This window comes from Polypterus senegalus, chromosome 1, assembly GCF_016835505.1.
Source record: "Polypterus senegalus isolate Bchr_013 chromosome 1, ASM1683550v1, whole genome shotgun sequence".
In the NCBI taxonomy this organism is placed as follows: domain Eukaryota; kingdom Metazoa; phylum Chordata; class Cladistia; order Polypteriformes; family Polypteridae; genus Polypterus; species Polypterus senegalus.
In genome coordinates, this window is record NC_053154.1 from 216,235,593 (window position 1) to 216,252,475 (window position 16,883).

A 16,883-nucleotide genomic window follows, 5' to 3' on the forward strand; every position below is an offset into this window, starting at 1 on the left:
CGTATTTGTATTTTTCCAGATTTCTCTCTTCCAACAGCTGCCAAATGAGCTGCACTCTACAACATTAAACAGTGCTCATGCAAAGCTGAAATCAGATATAGCCTCTTGTTTTCAGCTAAACTGAAAGTAAGTGTTGATGGCCAGTTCTCCATCTTCAGTTTTATTGAAGAGGCAGAAAAAAAGCTAAAAAGACTGACCAAGACATCCTTTAACATATAAACATAAATCATATAATATCTTGTCTTGGTAATGCAACTTGCCAATCTCAGGACATACATTCTATTTCCTTTTTGGTCACTTTTTTAGTTACTGTATTGAAATTTATTCTATTAAATATATGCAAGTAACTGTAGTAACTGAAAGTATCACTAGACTTAAAAATGTTCTTTTTTCCAGGAGACTGTTTAACATCATACCCTAGGTTTATTGTATCTGGACTGTACTATCCATAAGATATCTCAGTTTTAATCCTTAGCATGCCACTGACAGGGGTTTGTTTTGTTTTGGACAGGCCCTGCTGCTTGACATGTCAGAGGACTAGGACTCTGTGAAGTGTGTCCTAGCCTTTCTTGGATGGGGGAGAAAGAGAGAAAGTTACTTCTTATTTATCCTTTTACCCACGCAACTGCCATAAGTGCCAACATAACAATAATCTCCTTAGCTGTAATACCTGGCAATAATGGTAAATCAAGTTTAAAGCTAATTTAAGAAAAAAACACACTACTTTTACCTAAAATTACAAAGTGTCCTTCAAAGTTCAGAAGCAGTGCCTCTCTGACAAAACAATTAACAGTTGAACAGATCATTTTTGTTTGAACACACTCTCCATTCATTCACAAGAAAATTTTCTGGAAGAGGTTTATTTAACAATATGTAAGCCAAAAAATACATGTTTGGGATATTGTGAATATACGACATAGCAGACCTGGATTATGCTACAAAAGCAATTTTTCTTATGGATGGTCTGATATAGTTTGCCGTTTGTTCAGCATTTGTTCAAATTGAAGATTCATCTTATTGTGCCTGGAATTATGTTGTCTTTGTTCTTTGTAAAAAGTATGAGATTTAAATTTATCTTTTTGGGTGATGTATTGCTTTAATTATATTGTAAACAATATTTGATTAATTCATTTATTTTCCCTAAACGTTTTTTCTAGTATAGATATATAGCAAACCTGAGACAATTCTAATATCAATGATAGACAACCCCATTATGTGAACACTAGCATACACACATAAACGTGCCCACTCAGAAATACGGCCAATTCTGAACTGCAAGTTAACATAAGACATGTATTTAGGGTAAGAATGGAAATTAAAGTAAATTTAAAAAAATTAAGTATTAAAAAATGAAGTATTCTAAAGAAAAACTCCACACTGTAGTTGACTAGACTGCTTTAGTTACAAGCCTTATAATGAACATGGTTAAAAGTATTTGTAAATTATCCACTATATTCTTTAAACTCTTCACTCCAGAAACACAACTGTAACATAATTTACCATTGATGATAACAAATAATATTTAAACATGTTATATGTATTCTTTTTTTACGTTGCAGCTTCTCAGTTTTATCTTTATCAGTATCTTGTTCAAATTAATACATATAACCATGTGCATCTTTTCAAGTAAATAATTAAACCTTTGTATTTATGGGACAATCTTCTCATTTCAACGCTCTGCAACATTTGTGTTGCTTTTAGCTTCCTTCCTTGCTCATAAAACTGGTTAAACAACAAAAATATAAGTTTTGGTCCTCCTCTGACTGACACCCTCCGCACCCCAAGTAAGCACTCCGCAAATGACAGGAAACAACCGCCATTGCGGCTCAAACTAAAGTCATCTCTCGCGTTGACTTTGTAGAGAAGGCAGAACCATAATGGTGGCTAGAGGTAAGCAGCTACTCTAGCGGCAGTCTCTTCAAATGTGATTGGGGAATGGATACAGTTTCTGCGTTTCTATTGGTTTCTACCGTTGAGACTCGCTTGCTTGACCACGCCCACTCATTCGGTTTCCCTGCAGCTGTCCGGATTCCCCAGTAGAGAGATGGCGGCGGCGGCGAGCAGGTCTTACATTTTTGTTGCCCCCTGTAGCAGAGTGCTTACACCTGGCTTAAGCAGCTTGGGGATCGCCAGGCATCGACATCATTCGCATCACAGGCCGGTGAGTTCTTCGGACGGGTTAGGAGTCAACAAGGTTGCCGCGGAGAACGGTATGGGAGGGGAAGGGTGGGTGTGTGAGAGTGTGAGCGAGGAGATCGTATCAGGAAGAAGGGAGACGGGGTGGTTGCTCAAGGAATACCCAGCGGGGGGGGATGTGTTAGAGTGGGTGGTGGTAAAGGATATTAAAGGTCCCATTTAACCGTGCTGAAAAACTGGGACCCAAAAACACCAAGAAGGAATGCTGCGGTAGAAGAGACTGATATTAAGCCAACGGAAAAATCCTCGGACGGCATGCTGAACGGCCGATCTGGAGGGAGTGAGTCTTCAGGATCACACTGACAATTCTGATGATTTCATGAGTGACATGTGAATGTAAAAGACACCGAAGGATCAATACAACGTTGAAGGAAGTGAGAGATGACATGAGCTTGCGAGACGTAGAGTTGAGAATTACGTTCAGGGAAGAAAGTGAGACTCGAGAATTGAGATAGCAAGCAGGACCTATAAGAGATTAAAGTGCACCCTTGGCAGTTGCACAGGAAAATTGTGCACACTGGAAATGTGTAAGAGACGGATTGTTTAGGCTCACGGTAAATTAAAATGTGTCATAAGTGCTTGGGAAATTGGCATTACAAATATGCACACATCCACATTTGAAGGATATATACGGGCTTGTTTCGATGTTGTAGGCATACTTAAAAGGTTAAGCTAAGCAGATCAAAAAGTGCTGGGGCAAAAAAAAAAAATACTCTTGGACAGTACTTGTGTGAGTATGTTAGTTCTTTTACCCTCCTTTAGAGAAAGTAAGTGTAGCAGGTGGCTTTACAAGTTAAGAGAAGGACTTATGAGTATAAATATACTAATTCTTTTTTAAGCAGATGTCTCTCTGAAAAATCACGTAACAAACAAACCCATTCATAACAGTGATCAGAGGAAAAAAAGGAATGCACTTGAGTGACAGTGTATGTAAGTCATGGGTATAGATTTACAAGTGGCATTGCCTGTAGTTTTAGAGGCAGGGCTTTATATTATTTTGGTGCAGTGGCAGTAAAGGGCTCCTCCCCCGTGCACCCATTGAGGAAATCTTGGCTTTAAGAACAGGGACATTTGGGAAACTGTGTTAAGAGAGTTTTGATTGGTTCCTGTAGCTGTTTACACCTGTGATATTTCCGTGGCCTTCACTCTGCATATGTGTAAAGACATAGCAATCATCAGTCAGGCATGTCATATGCTAATTTACCTCAGTCTTTGGAGTGTTTCCCAATTCTGTGTCCACATACTGTCAGCAGTGTCAAATTTCTTTTCTGCTGGTTCATAGCTGGCTAATAAATCTTAATGTGTTGGCATGCTAACAGTTTGATATTGACTTTCAGCTCAGTTCTCAATCTAGTTGAATAAGTTACGTGGTGCCCTGCTCTCCGGGTCAGCTAATCGCTACTGTGGCTTTTTAGTATTCCTCGTGCTGTTACTATAGCATAATGATGCTTAGCAACAGTATTAGTATTGTATTATTGTTTGTCAATAAAGTTGATTATATAATCATTGTTTTAACTGTGATGTTTGAAAATTGAATACCACTAAGATGATATATTCACTTGTGTAGTCAATATATTGTTCTTATCAGTTACTTGGTTATCATCTATTACTGTGTGATGGGAGAACAGTGGTGCTATTGGAAAAGGAAAGAGACAATTCTTCTGCTAGAACAGTGGAAGTATTTGCTATTTTGAATGTTTAAAAATTTTAAAACAAGCATTGTATATGTTAGTAATTTCATTTTGGCTCACTCATATGGCATTGCTTCTTCTAATCACGAATATTGTTCAGGGTGACCAAAGATACCAGTCTGCATGTGTACTGGGATACTGGGCAAGATAATTCCTTCCTAATGCAGAAGATGCAGCTGCTCATAACTCCAGTTCTGTTATATAAACATCTTAAATAATTTTTCCTGCAAAAAAAATTAATTGACAGAGCAAAAACCTTTTAAGACACCAAAAGGAGAAGCAATTTTAAAATCAATGTGTTAAACTGCATTCAGGCTATTTAATTGGTTTCGCCTGGTCAACTGCAGTCATCATTGTGCAGGACCACCATCTGTTTGGTATTAGTTGATCATGGTGCCCTTATATGTGGCAACATTCCTCCTGAACTGATTTCCACATTTCCATGAGTCGGGTTGCAAAAATGTTTGATGCTTTGATTTCTTTCTTGTTGGCTTTTGTATTGAATAGTAACAATATATTAATTGGCAAAGTGGCAAATTTGCAAAATGGATGAGTCTCTTTAATAATTTTGTAAACAGAATGTTACTCACCTACCAGAGTATTAAGTATATTGTGTCTCTTATGCTGCATACCAGGTCAAGCAGATAATAAATAGTTAGGTACATCCATCACAATGCATTCATTAAGTTTTTGATAGATCTTGAGAATATTTTAAAAAAGTTAATTTAAGTTAATAATTGAATTAAAAAGGCAGTTCTCTCAGTTTTGCAATGTGTCTGCCAGAAGGAAACCACTGGAAAAACAACCATGCTGTTCTTCAAGAGTTCTCATTATAAAATCGATATATAGGTATTACATAGTGTATCTAACATGGGTAAGTTTGGTCTTGAGCAAGTGTTCACATAAATGGAGCAATCTTTTTGTGAGAAACCTATACATACTTTTTTTGTATTTTTTAAATAAGCTAAATCCAATGCGTATGGCTCATGTAAATTTGCTCAGCAGTATTATTCACAAACATAAATGTTTGCCAAATTATAAAACACGTGTTAGTGTCAACATGTATCAGAATTTCTTAGCCCTTTCCTTCACCATGGTGTATTTTAAGTCAGAAATATAAAAGGACATTTTCAGAAATCATGTTTGGACTGTTAGTAGTGCTACTAAAATGTTAGTTTTTTTTGCTTTGAACAATGACATTTTTGGAGCTGTGAAAGAAACATCATTAATAAATTGAAGATGAGTCCAACTGATACAAATAATTTTGAAACTCTTGGCGCACTTGTTGTTTATAGTGTCTTGCACTCACTTTTAAATGACCCCTAATTTTTTCTGCTTTTTTTGTCAATTTTTAACAAAAAAAAAATCTGTTTTAACTAACCTCCGTTATGTTAAGGTTTAATTCCATAATCAACATATTTCTTTGTTTTAGTTTATTAAAATTTGTGACTTTTAATCCTGGACAAGTCATTGTGAAAGATGAAAAACACCAGCGCTATCACAGATTAAAATGCTGTCATTGTCAGGTTAACGAGATTAAATGAACTATATGATGGTAAAAAATCAATGTATCACTTTTATCAGTTTCTGAATTTCATATTAAGTGTAGACTGCAATTAGGGGTTTTGGAGATTGTAATGCTTGCAAAAAAAAGCTACTGGGGCTCCTTTATACCAATAGCAATATGTCTGCATAGTGCCTCACTTTGACTGTGACAACCAAAACAGAACTTTTCTTACTTTTTTCTTGCTTTATAGTTATTTTGGTGTGTGTTCAGACCAAATTGTATATATATATGTGCATTATATATTTATTTAGTTGCTTATCTACACATTGATATATTTATTTATTTAAAGAGCTTCTGTAAAAAGCCAGTTTTCCTCCTGGGAACAAATAAAGCTGTATCTGTTTGTCTCTCTGTATGTACGAATTGTAGTTAAAAAATGTAGGTAACAGGATTTATAAAATCACATACGTCATTGTTCTTTACTTAATTAAGACAGCAGTTCTAACCATTAAGATTATATCTGGCTATGAATGTTTGGGATACCCTTCACTGAAAACTTTCTTTTCCTGAGAAAATGTATTTTGTTCATCCAGCTACCTCTGATTTTGAGACAGATAAGCTTCCTAATAGTGTGTGGCATTGTGATTGCACATGTGGTTCACTGCTGTCTTAGAGAGAACAGTAGTTTTACAGGAAGATTGAATAGTTGTAATACAGTTGCTCCTCCAGTAAATCTACCACCATCTCATTAGTTTCTAGTGTGCCACCATGCATACAATCACCTTAACTCATGGGACCCTTAGTTTTCAATACTGCTTGCTATATTTTTGATTCACACATATGGGATACCTTAAGAATTTACTGGTAAGTAACCTGATTCAGTTTTTTTCCTTTTATATCAATCCGTGTGTTTAAATCAACTTTAATAATCCAGTTATTCACTGAAACCTGGTTTCTAAAATGCCTTGTAAGCCCTTTTTCCGTTTAGAGAAACCAGGTTAAAACATACGGAATTACCTGCGAGTAACCCAGTTATCTGGCCATGTATACTCTTAACTAAGTTAATTCTACTAAATTCTGTCAGCATACACATATGGCTGCTTCGCTTGCACTTTCAGCATCCATAGGTAGAAGACATTGAAAATTTCCACAAAGATACATTTCTTGAGGCAGATGCTCAGGTGAGTGCAGCATTTTTTCTCCTGGCTGAAATAATGTGTCTATATTTTTTAGAAATGACAAAATGTATGTTGGTGAGCTGAATGTACAGCGCTAAGCTCAGCATAAAAATCTCAAGCAGTATTTGGGGTAACGTTAAAAGTAACTTGCATTACCTAGTACAGTTACTTTTTAAAGAAACAAGTAACCTAACAGATTACTTACTTTACTGAAGTAAAAATACCTTTTTTATAATTATCCCAGCAACATGGAGTGCAAGTCTAAAAGCACACATCCTTTGCAGGGCTCAATTACACAGCCAAACAAAAGAGTGAGCAGTGTGCAATTTGACTAACACAAACATATCAATAAAGTGTCAGTTTAGTTTTAATCCAGCCTTTTGCTATAGATATGTTGATACAGTGTGATTGGGTGAGGCAGTGGTTGGTTTTCATACTGCTAATCATTCATGACTCTGGTTGAAAATATAAAAGGGGCTTGAATGTTATTTATTTCAATGCACATGAAGGATACAATGTATTAAGAACAAGAAAATCATCACAAGCTTAATGAAGGTGTTTGGATTCACAGCAGCTGATATTGACGTTTAATGATGTTTTATCATTGCCAAAAGAGAACTCCAAAAGCATACTTGTACATGTAAACAGAGGTTTTCAAGAAACCGGGTTTCTGCATGAACTGGGTTACACAAATCCATTTTTTATGTGTGTATGTAAATTCACTGACTGAAAGCAAGAGTCAGAATTCCAGAAGTGTTGGTCAGGAAGCTGCAAAGGTTGAGAACTAGTACTTGTTCCAAAGTTTGTTGAACTGAAGCTATGTATACGAGTCATAAGGTAGAGGTTAAACCACTCTCCTCCGTCTACTACTTCAAACATAAAATACGAGAAAACACAAGCTGGGTATCCAGCAATCATTTTTATGTGGGCTAGAATACATTTTAGAAAGCCAATTGCCATCATTCCTTTTAAAGATTTCATCTTTAAAACTCCTTCACTTTGCAGCTTAATTACGCCTTATGGAGGTTTGCTTGTATAATGTTATTTGTACTATCCATTTTTATAATCTCAGTTTTGCACATCATAAATGATTTAAAATATAAAATGATGACATTTACTTCCTTGTTTTTTAAAGCATTTTTTGTTTTACTTTATTATTTGAAATTGAAGTAGCTCATTGCACATTTTCGGGTGGTGATACATTTTTTCAACTTTTTGAATCATTTTAGAAAAACAATATTCTAATACATCAGTAAATCATGGCATCTTGGGGTAGCTGTACTAGCCTTAGGCACAAGCTTGGACAGGGTGCCTGTCCTTCACAAAGCCCAAATGCACAAACGCTTACAATCATCCATCCATCCTCTTCCGCTTATCCGAGGTCAGGTTGCGGGGGCAGCAGCTTGAGTAAAGAGGCCTAGACTTACCTCTCCCCGGCCACTTCTTTTAGCTCTTCCGAGAGAATCCCAAGGCGTTCCCAGGTCAGCCGGGACATATAGTTCCTCCAGCGTGTCCTGGGTCTTCCCTGGGATCTTTTCCCGGTTAGACATGCCCGGAACACCTCACCAGGGAGACATCCAGAAGACATGCTGATCAGATGCCCGAGCCACCTCATCTGACTCCTCTTGATGCGGAGGAGCAGCGGCTCTACTCTGAGCCCCTCCCGGATGACTGAGCTCCTCACCCTATCTTTAAGGGAAAGCCCGGACACCCTGCGGAGGAAACTCATTTCAGCCGCTTGTATTTGCAATCTCATTCTTTTGGTCATTCCCCCTAGCTCATGACCATAGGTGAGGGTAGGAACGTAGATCGACTGGTAAATTGAGAGCTTTGCCGTTCGGCTCAGCTCCCTTTTCACCACGACAGACCGATGCAGAGCCCACATCACTGCGGACGCCGCACCGATCCGCCTGTCAATCTCGTGCTCCATTCTTACCTCACTCGTGAACAAGACCCCAAGATACTTGAACTCCTGCACTTGGGGCAGGATTTCTCCCCCAACCCTGAGAGGGCACTCCACTCTTTTCCAGCTGAGGACCATGGTCTCGGATTTGAAGGTGCTGATTCTCATCCCAGACGCTTCAAACTCAGTTGCGAACCGATTCAGAGAGAGCTCAAGATCACAGCTTGATGAAGCAAACAGGACAACATCATCTGCAAAAAGCAGTGACCCAATCCTGAGTCCACCAAACCAGACCCCCTCAACACCCTGGCTGCGCTAGAAATTCTGTCCATAAAAGTTATGAACAGAATCGGTGACAAAGGGCAGCCCTGGCGGAGTCCAACTCTCACTGGAAATGGGCTCGACTTACTGCTGGCAATGCGGACCAAGCTCTGACACTGGTTGTACAGGGACCGAACAGCTCTTATCAGGGGGTCCGGTACCCCATACTCCCTGAGCACCACCCACAGGATTCCCCGAGAGACACGGTCGAACGCCTTTTCCAAGTCCACAAAACACATGTAGACTGGTTGGGCAAATTCCCATGCACCCTCCAGGATTCTGCTAAGAGTGTAGAGCTGGTCCACTGTTCTGCGACCAGGACGAAAACCACACTGTTCCTCCTGAATCCGAGGTTCGACTATCCGACGGACCCTCCTCTCCAGGACCCCCGAATAGACTTTTCCAGGGAGGCTGAGGAGTGTGATCCCTCTGTAGTTGGAACACACCCTCTGGTCCTCCTTTTTAAAGAAGGGGACCACCACCCTGGTCTGCCAATCCAGAGGCACTGTCCTCAATGTCCATGCAGTGTTGCAGAGACGTGTCAACCAAGACAGTCCTACAACATCCAGAGCCTTGAGGAACTCCGGGCGTATCTCATTCACCCCCGGGGCCCTGCCACCAAGGAGTTTTTTGACCACCTAAGTGACCTCAGCCCCAGAGATGGGGGAGCCCACCTCCGAGTCCCCAGGCTCTGCTTCCTCATTGGAAGGGATGTTAGTGGGATTGAGGAGGTCTTCGAAGTACTCCCCCCACCTACCCACAACGTCCTGAGTCGAGGTCAGCAGCACACCATCCCCACTATATACAGTGTTGACACTGCACTGCATCCCCTTCCTGAGTCGCCGGACGGTGGACCAGAATCTCCTCGAAGCCGTCCGAAAGTCATTCTCCATGGCCTCCCCAAACTTCCCCCATGCCAGAGTTTTTGCCTCAGCAACCACCAAAGCTCTTCTTGAACCACCACCTTATCGTGGTGGAGGGGTTTGCATGCCCAATGATCCTAGGAGCTCTGTTGTCTGGGGCTTTATGCCCCTGGTAGGGTCACCCAAGGCAAACTGGTCCTAGGTGAGGGATGAGACCAAGAGTGGTTCAATAGACCTCTTATGACGAAGAAAAAATGTGGACGGCGGTTTCCCTTGCCCGGACGCGGGTCACCGGGGCCCCCCTCTGGAGCCAGGCCTGGAGGTGGGGCTCGATGGCGAGCGCCTGGTGGCTGGGCCTGCACCCATGGGGCTCGGAAGAGGCAACATGGGTCCCCCTTCTCATGGGCTCACCACCTATGGGAGGGCCCAAGGAGGTCGGGTGCAGTGTGAGTTGGGTGGTGGCCGAAGGCGGGGACCTTGGCGGTCCAATCCTCGGCTACAGAAGCTGGCTCTTGGGACATGGAATGCCACCTCTCTGAAGGGGAAGGAGCCTGAGCTAGTGCGTGAGGTCGAGAGGTTCCGGCTAGATATAGTCGGGCTCACCTCAACGCACAGCTTGGACTCTGGAACCAGTCTCCTTGAGCGGGGCTGGACTCTCTACCACTCTGGAGTTGCCACCGGTGAGAGGCACCGAGCGGGTGTGGGCATACTTATTGCCCCCCAACTTGGAGCCTGTACATTGGGGTTTACCCCGGTGGACGAGAGGGTAGCCTCCCATTGCCTTCGGGTAGGGGGACGGGTCATGACTGTTGTTTGTGTGTATGTGCCGAACGGCAGTTTGGAGTACCCACCCTTTTTGGAGTCACTGGAGGAGGTGCTAGAGGGTATACCTTCTGGGAACTCCCTCGTACTGCAGAGAGACTTCGATGCTCACATGGGCAATGACAGTGAGATCTGGGAGGGCGTGATTGGGAGGAATGGCACCCCCGATCTGAACCAGAGTGGTGTTTTGTTATTGGAATTCTGTGCTCGTCACTGATTGTCCATAACGAACACCATGTTCAAGCATAGGGTTGTTCATATGTGCACTTGGCACCAGGACACCCTAGGCCTCAGTTCAATGATCGACTTTGTTGTCGTGTCATCGAAATTGCGGCCACATGTATTGGACACTCGGGTGAAGAGAGGGGCGGAGCTGTCAACCGATCACCACCTGGTGGTGAGTTGGCTTCGATGGTGGGGGAGAATGCCGGTTACGCCTGGTAGACCCAAACGTGTTGTGAGGGTCTGCTGGGAACGTCTGGCAGACTCCTCTGTCAGAAGTAGCTTCAACTCCCACCTCCGGCAGAACTTCAACCACGTCCCGAGGGAGGTGGGGGACATTGAGTCCGAATGGGCCATGTTCCGTGCCTCTATTGAGGCAGCTGACCGGAGCTGTGGCCGTAAGGTGGTCGGTGTCTGCCGTGGCAACAATCCCCAAACCTGATGGTGGACACCGGCGGTGAGGGATGCCGTCAAGCTGAAGAAGGAGTCCTACCGGACCCTTTCATCCTGTGGGACTCTGGAGGCAGCTAATAGGTACCGACAGGCCAAGCGGAATGCGGCTTACAATCATACAATGTAGAATTTATGATTTGGGAATCTATTAGACAAGCAAGTTAGAAGATGGCATGATTGACTTATTGAATATATATGGATTTATTGCGTTTATGATTTGGGAATAAATTAGACAAGCAAGTTAGAAGATGGATGGATTGATTTATTGGATATTGATGATTTTATTGACAAGCAAGTTAGAAGATGGATGGATTGACTTATTTACTTATGGATATGGATGTATTTATTTATTTAGCATTTTCTTATACAAATTAAAAATTTCTTCTACATTGTGACCTGTGTGTTTTATGCTGTTTTATAAACCTGTGTAAAATGATTGACAGGCGCCACACACTCTTCTGGAGTGCCCAGCTTGCATTTTTTTCATTTTCGTGTCCGGGGTAGGAAGGAGGATGGTACTTTTTGAACAGTGTAATGTGGATGCATTTTTTTGTTAGAGGTTATAGGACGAATGCCATTTGAAAAAATGTCGGAAGGAGGATTGATTTTTTTTTCAGAGAGTATGGACAAACTGTCGCAGGATGGAGGTCGTTTTGAAATTTGAGAGTGAATGGAGTTTTGTCGAAAGAAGGAGGATGCCTTAAAATGGACACCATATTGGTGAACTATGTACTTGCTTAAGCTTATGTTGTAAGAAAAATAAACACAGTGTCCGTGTGTTAACATTCAAGAGAAAACAATTGCTGAAATAAAAACATCTCTACATATATTAATATTGCAAAGAAATATCTGGTGATCCTGTAGATTTTGAAAGAATGCTCTCCAGATAGAGCCTAGAATTGCTGTGGGAATGTTATGGCTTGATGCTGCTTTTTCTATCTATAGAGTTGGATGAGTCACAAATCACCATCATTTAAAGAGCTTTGAGTTCAGTGTAATACCAAAATATTCTGAAGGAGAATGCTGGGATCTTTGTCTGTAGGTATTTGATCGTAAAAAAAAGATTGTTTAATATGTATTTAGAAAAAATATTGGTATTAAACTATCTCTGTAATAAGGTGGTTATTGTCTTGTATAGGTATACAGTAATCCCTCCTCAATCGCGGGGGTTGCGTTCCAGACCCCCCCGCGATAGGTTAAAATCCGCGAAGTAGAAACCACATGTTTGTATGGTTATTTTTATATATTTTAAGCCCTTATAAACTCTCCCACCCTGTTAACATTATTAGAGCCCTCTAGAAATGAAATAACACCCTTTAGTCAAACGTTTAAACTGTGCTCCATTACAAGACAAAGATGACAGTTCTTTCTCACAATTAAAAGAATGTAAAACCTATCTTATCTTCAAAGGAGCGCCGTCAGGAGCAGAGAATGTCAGGGAGAGTGCTCGCTAAGAAAAGCAAACAATCAAAAAATCGATACGTGCTTTTAAGTATACAGAAGCACCGCGATAAAGCGGCATTTTGTAGAGGAGCGTCCATGTCCTCTGTGCAAACAGCCCCTCTGCTCACACCCCCTCCGTCAGGCAGAGAGAGTGAGAAAGATAGAGAAGCAAACAATCAAGCACCGTGTGGGAAGCATATCTTATATCATTGAGGAGTTTTAGTTAATATGTGATACATGCTCTGATTGGGTGGCTTTTTAGTTAATATGTCATACATGCTCTGATTGGGTAGCTTCTAAGCCATCCGCCAATAGCGTCCCTTGTATGAAATCAACTGGGCAAACAAACTGAGGAAGTATGTACCATAAATTAAAAGACCCATTGTCCGCAGAAAGCGGTGAACCAGCGAAAAATCCGTGATATATATTTAGATGTGCTTACATTTAAAATCAGCGATAGAGTGAAGCTGCGAAAGTCAAAGCGCGATATAGCGAGGGATTACTGTATAAAAGTACTTGGAAAGCCCAAATCCCATTGACAGTGTCCTAATCTGAGATTTACATTGTGAATTCTATCAATAACAGGGCACAAACTGGCCATCCTTTTCAGTATTACAACATTTTATATTTTGATACAATGAGAACAAATATGTCAGTTTATTGTAGGAATTTATACAACAGAGTTAATATTTGTTGTACCATATCAGTGACAAAGTGGAGCAATAGGTTTTGTGTTTTCATAGCAGAATGTATTCCTTGTTGGGAGTAAACAGTGTACCACAAGTATTTGTATTCACTTTGTTCATATTTATGTGGATCTCGTTGGTTTATTTTAGTATTTACAGACTTCATTGTAATGTTGCAAACATTTTCATATATTAGAACTTTTGCACACTACAAAGTAGGATGCACTCTTCAGCTCCAGTGAGCCCTAAAAAGCAAATTCATACAGAATTTAGAATTTTCTGTGTGCAAAAACTGATGAAATTGAAGAGTAAACAGGGAAACAAAAAATCCTCAGTTGTATTAGCCTGCATCATTCAGTCCCCTGCAGATGTTTTTATTTGCTTCTTTGCTGATTGGCCAAAATTCATGGAAGTTGTTACAAAGATTTGCAAGCCAAATGAATGAGGTGCACCTTTCACATGGACTTACTCAGAGCTGAATTTAGAGAATCTATCACTTTGTTTTATGCAAATAGCGGAGTATTCCAAGTGTTACTGTTTACTTAACAATGAAAAGATTTAAATGAGATAAACTGAGTCAAGGATTTTTCTTAAGTGTAGAGATGTCATATTAGTCAAAAATATAGATTCTTGTATCAAAAATAGAAATTATTTGGGGTGCAATGTACAGTTACAATGGTTAAGCCTTTTTTGTGTGTAATAGATGGGTCTGACTTGTTCCTTCACAGTTTTGGGTGCCAGGTAACTGCTGTGGGCTGCAACGTACAGTCAAATAGTAGCATACATGATTACACTCAAATGTCTGTTTTACAGTTATAGCAAAAACCAAATACAGGTCACTTTACCTAATATTACTCTGTATTATTTATGCACATTATATGTCAAGTTAGCAGCAACCTATGATGCAGACTGTATAAAAAAGATAAGTTGGCATAGTTAGCTAAAATGGTCATTGCTGACATTTTAACAGACTGCTTATAATTGTAATTTTTGAAGCCAATATAGCAACAAAAGTAATATCAGAAATGTGTTGATTATTTTACATTTTCTTTAATGAGAAAGAAATGCAGGTTTTGCTTCCTAAGGTTAATGCTAAGCACTAATGATCTATCTTAGAAGTGGAACAACAGTATGGCAGGGATCTCAGGTGGAAGAATAAAATAGAGTTAGATCGGGAGCATGGCAATATTTTTAGGGTACCGAAAAGTATTTATAAGTTTGTTTTAAGCACAAATTTAGACTCTGGAGCAGAGGTAGTAAAATTTGTCCAAAATACATAGTAAAGAGGTATGATTAAGAAGCAGATACTTGTCTGTCTGTCTTAATAACAACCATTCAAAAATACAAATAGTCTAAGGCAGAGTAAATACTAGAAATGGTGTGCAAAAACAGATCTTTAAAATACTGCAACATTCTGTAGTTTGTGCAGAGTAAAGTTACATTCAATTGTCATTTTATTTGTCTATAGGGATACGATATAGGGATATGATTTCAGCTTTAACTTTCGAAAGATAAAAAATGAATAATAAATTGCAGTATATTACAAAATTGAATTACAATACTTAAACATTTTAAACATTCAAAAATCCAAATTTATTGTGTCCTAAGTATTAGGATATTGTTTTTCTGTGGAGGCCTGAAGATCAACTTGTATAATTAACTTTAAAGGGGAAGTTTGAAGATGTGAATTGTTAGTGGTTCAGTGAAAAACAACACATGTATTATTGCTTTTTATCTTTTTTTATTTATTGTTATTTGTGATTTGGGTTATGTAGTAGCTTAGGCTGGTTAGCACAGCCCTGGGACACTAGGTTACCCAGATCAATGGAGTTTGAGATTCTTCCTATGTCTGAGTGGGTTGTTCTCCAGGTACTCTAGTTTTCTTCCTACATTGCAAACAAATATGTAGATTTATAGATAGATAGAACTTTAACTTCCTTATCAAGTATAGTGTTAAATCATCAGTAATGCAAATTATATATACTGTGGAATGGACCATTTGACTGCAAAGCTTGCTTATACAGTAGATGTAAATAACATTGCAACATGTTAATGTGACATTAAAGTATTCCTTTATATGGTTTATGATACAACAACATTTTAGTAATTTAGTTGTGGCCATACACATTTCTGGAACCCTTTGCTTTCTTTGACCTTAAATGTGCTGTAGATTTGATACTTAAATATCTGAGCCTGCTTTTAAAGTGCACACTTTTTAAAATGAATCAAGGCATAAGTTTGAGGTAGTTATATTGTGTTAAGAATATGCTGGCATGTTTCTTCAAGACCGCTTATGTACAAACATTGGAGTTGACATGGCACATGTATGCTTACAGCAGTCAACAGGCTTTCTTCTACAGTAAATATAAAATCAGTGTGCTTTGATTTATATTTGTCTTTTGAGCTAGTATTGCAGTGGAGCATTATCATACACTAACTTTTTACTCATCTGAATTTGTTGCCATTGAATTGTATATACAAATGCCCAGGTTAAACATTCTTCTTTACTAAAGTTAGAACAAAATCTCAATCTTTGAATTTTTGTTTAAAGTTAAATCAGGTAAGTTATCTCAACACAATATAGTATGGTTGCTTTTTTATTTCCTTTACTGATCAATAATACGTTAATTAAAAAAAAAAATAGAGAGAAAGTCATAGAAATTCATAATCACTTAGGTTTCAAACAAATTTTTTAAACAGATGAAAGCAGAAATAATACAGACCTTTATATTTATAAAAATAAGCTACTCATTTTCTTCCCACATCACCAACCCTATTCAAACCTGAAAGTGTCACTGGATTGACTTTGAGGTGACCTGGACAGAGGGAGATACGTACTGCACATTAACCTGCACAAGCATGGACCAATGTCTGAAATTATCAGATGTCTCAAAGAACAAAAACAATCCTAACTGGCTCAAAAAATTTAGAGTGAGGGCAGTTTTGGATGTTCTACTCTTAGGAATGGAAGTAATAGCTTTTTTTTTTCACTTTTCCAAATTTAGGAAACTACTCCTATCTCCACCGGAATTTAGGAAAACATTGGAATTTTCTTGACCTGCTACGAGCCTTTATAAGATGGTGTTCAGTCAGAGATCAGCACACACATCTTAGGAAGGACTGATTAGTTTTGAAATGCTGGATAACAATGATCTCATGAAAAGAGATTGATTTGGAAAAGATGAAATAATATTCATCACAAATTTTATAAGTTACATGATCGTACATCTACATGGAGAAGCCATGCTCTGAGAGTTAAAATGAAAGTGTTACGTTGTAAAGTTCAACTATTGATATGTGTATGTCAAAACCAAGGAATTTTAGATTTTTGCGTCAAACTTTAAACAGCCTTACAATGTGCGAAATAATAACACAGATTTTGTAATTTTCTCCACTACTCCACGTAAGGTAATGTTAAAACAAGCTGCATTCATGCAAATTGGCACATACATAAAGATCATTGCCCCAAGTGTGGATGAGCAGACATATGTAAATCACAAATGACATCACATTATCAACACAAAGGTAGTTCATGGGTGCAAACTGTACTTGAGTAGCCTGCATATTACCCTGAAGGCAGAGAGGGCTGGATGGGTTA

General features: G+C 39.4%; 1 protein-coding gene across 1 annotated transcript in view; it reads left to right on the forward strand.

Annotated features, from left to right (window-relative positions):
• The first annotated feature begins 2,014 nt into the window (after positions 1-2,014).
• The window catches only part of mcu (mitochondrial calcium uniporter), a 161,654-nt gene continuing 146,785 nt past the window's right edge, over positions 2,015-16,883 (forward strand). Inside the window, exon 1 of the mRNA XM_039768915.1 lies at positions 2,015-2,161. Coding sequence (XP_039624849.1) covers positions 2,045-2,161 — 117 coding nt within the window. The 5' untranslated portion in view covers positions 2,015-2,044. The remainder of the gene's footprint in view (positions 2,162-16,883) is intronic.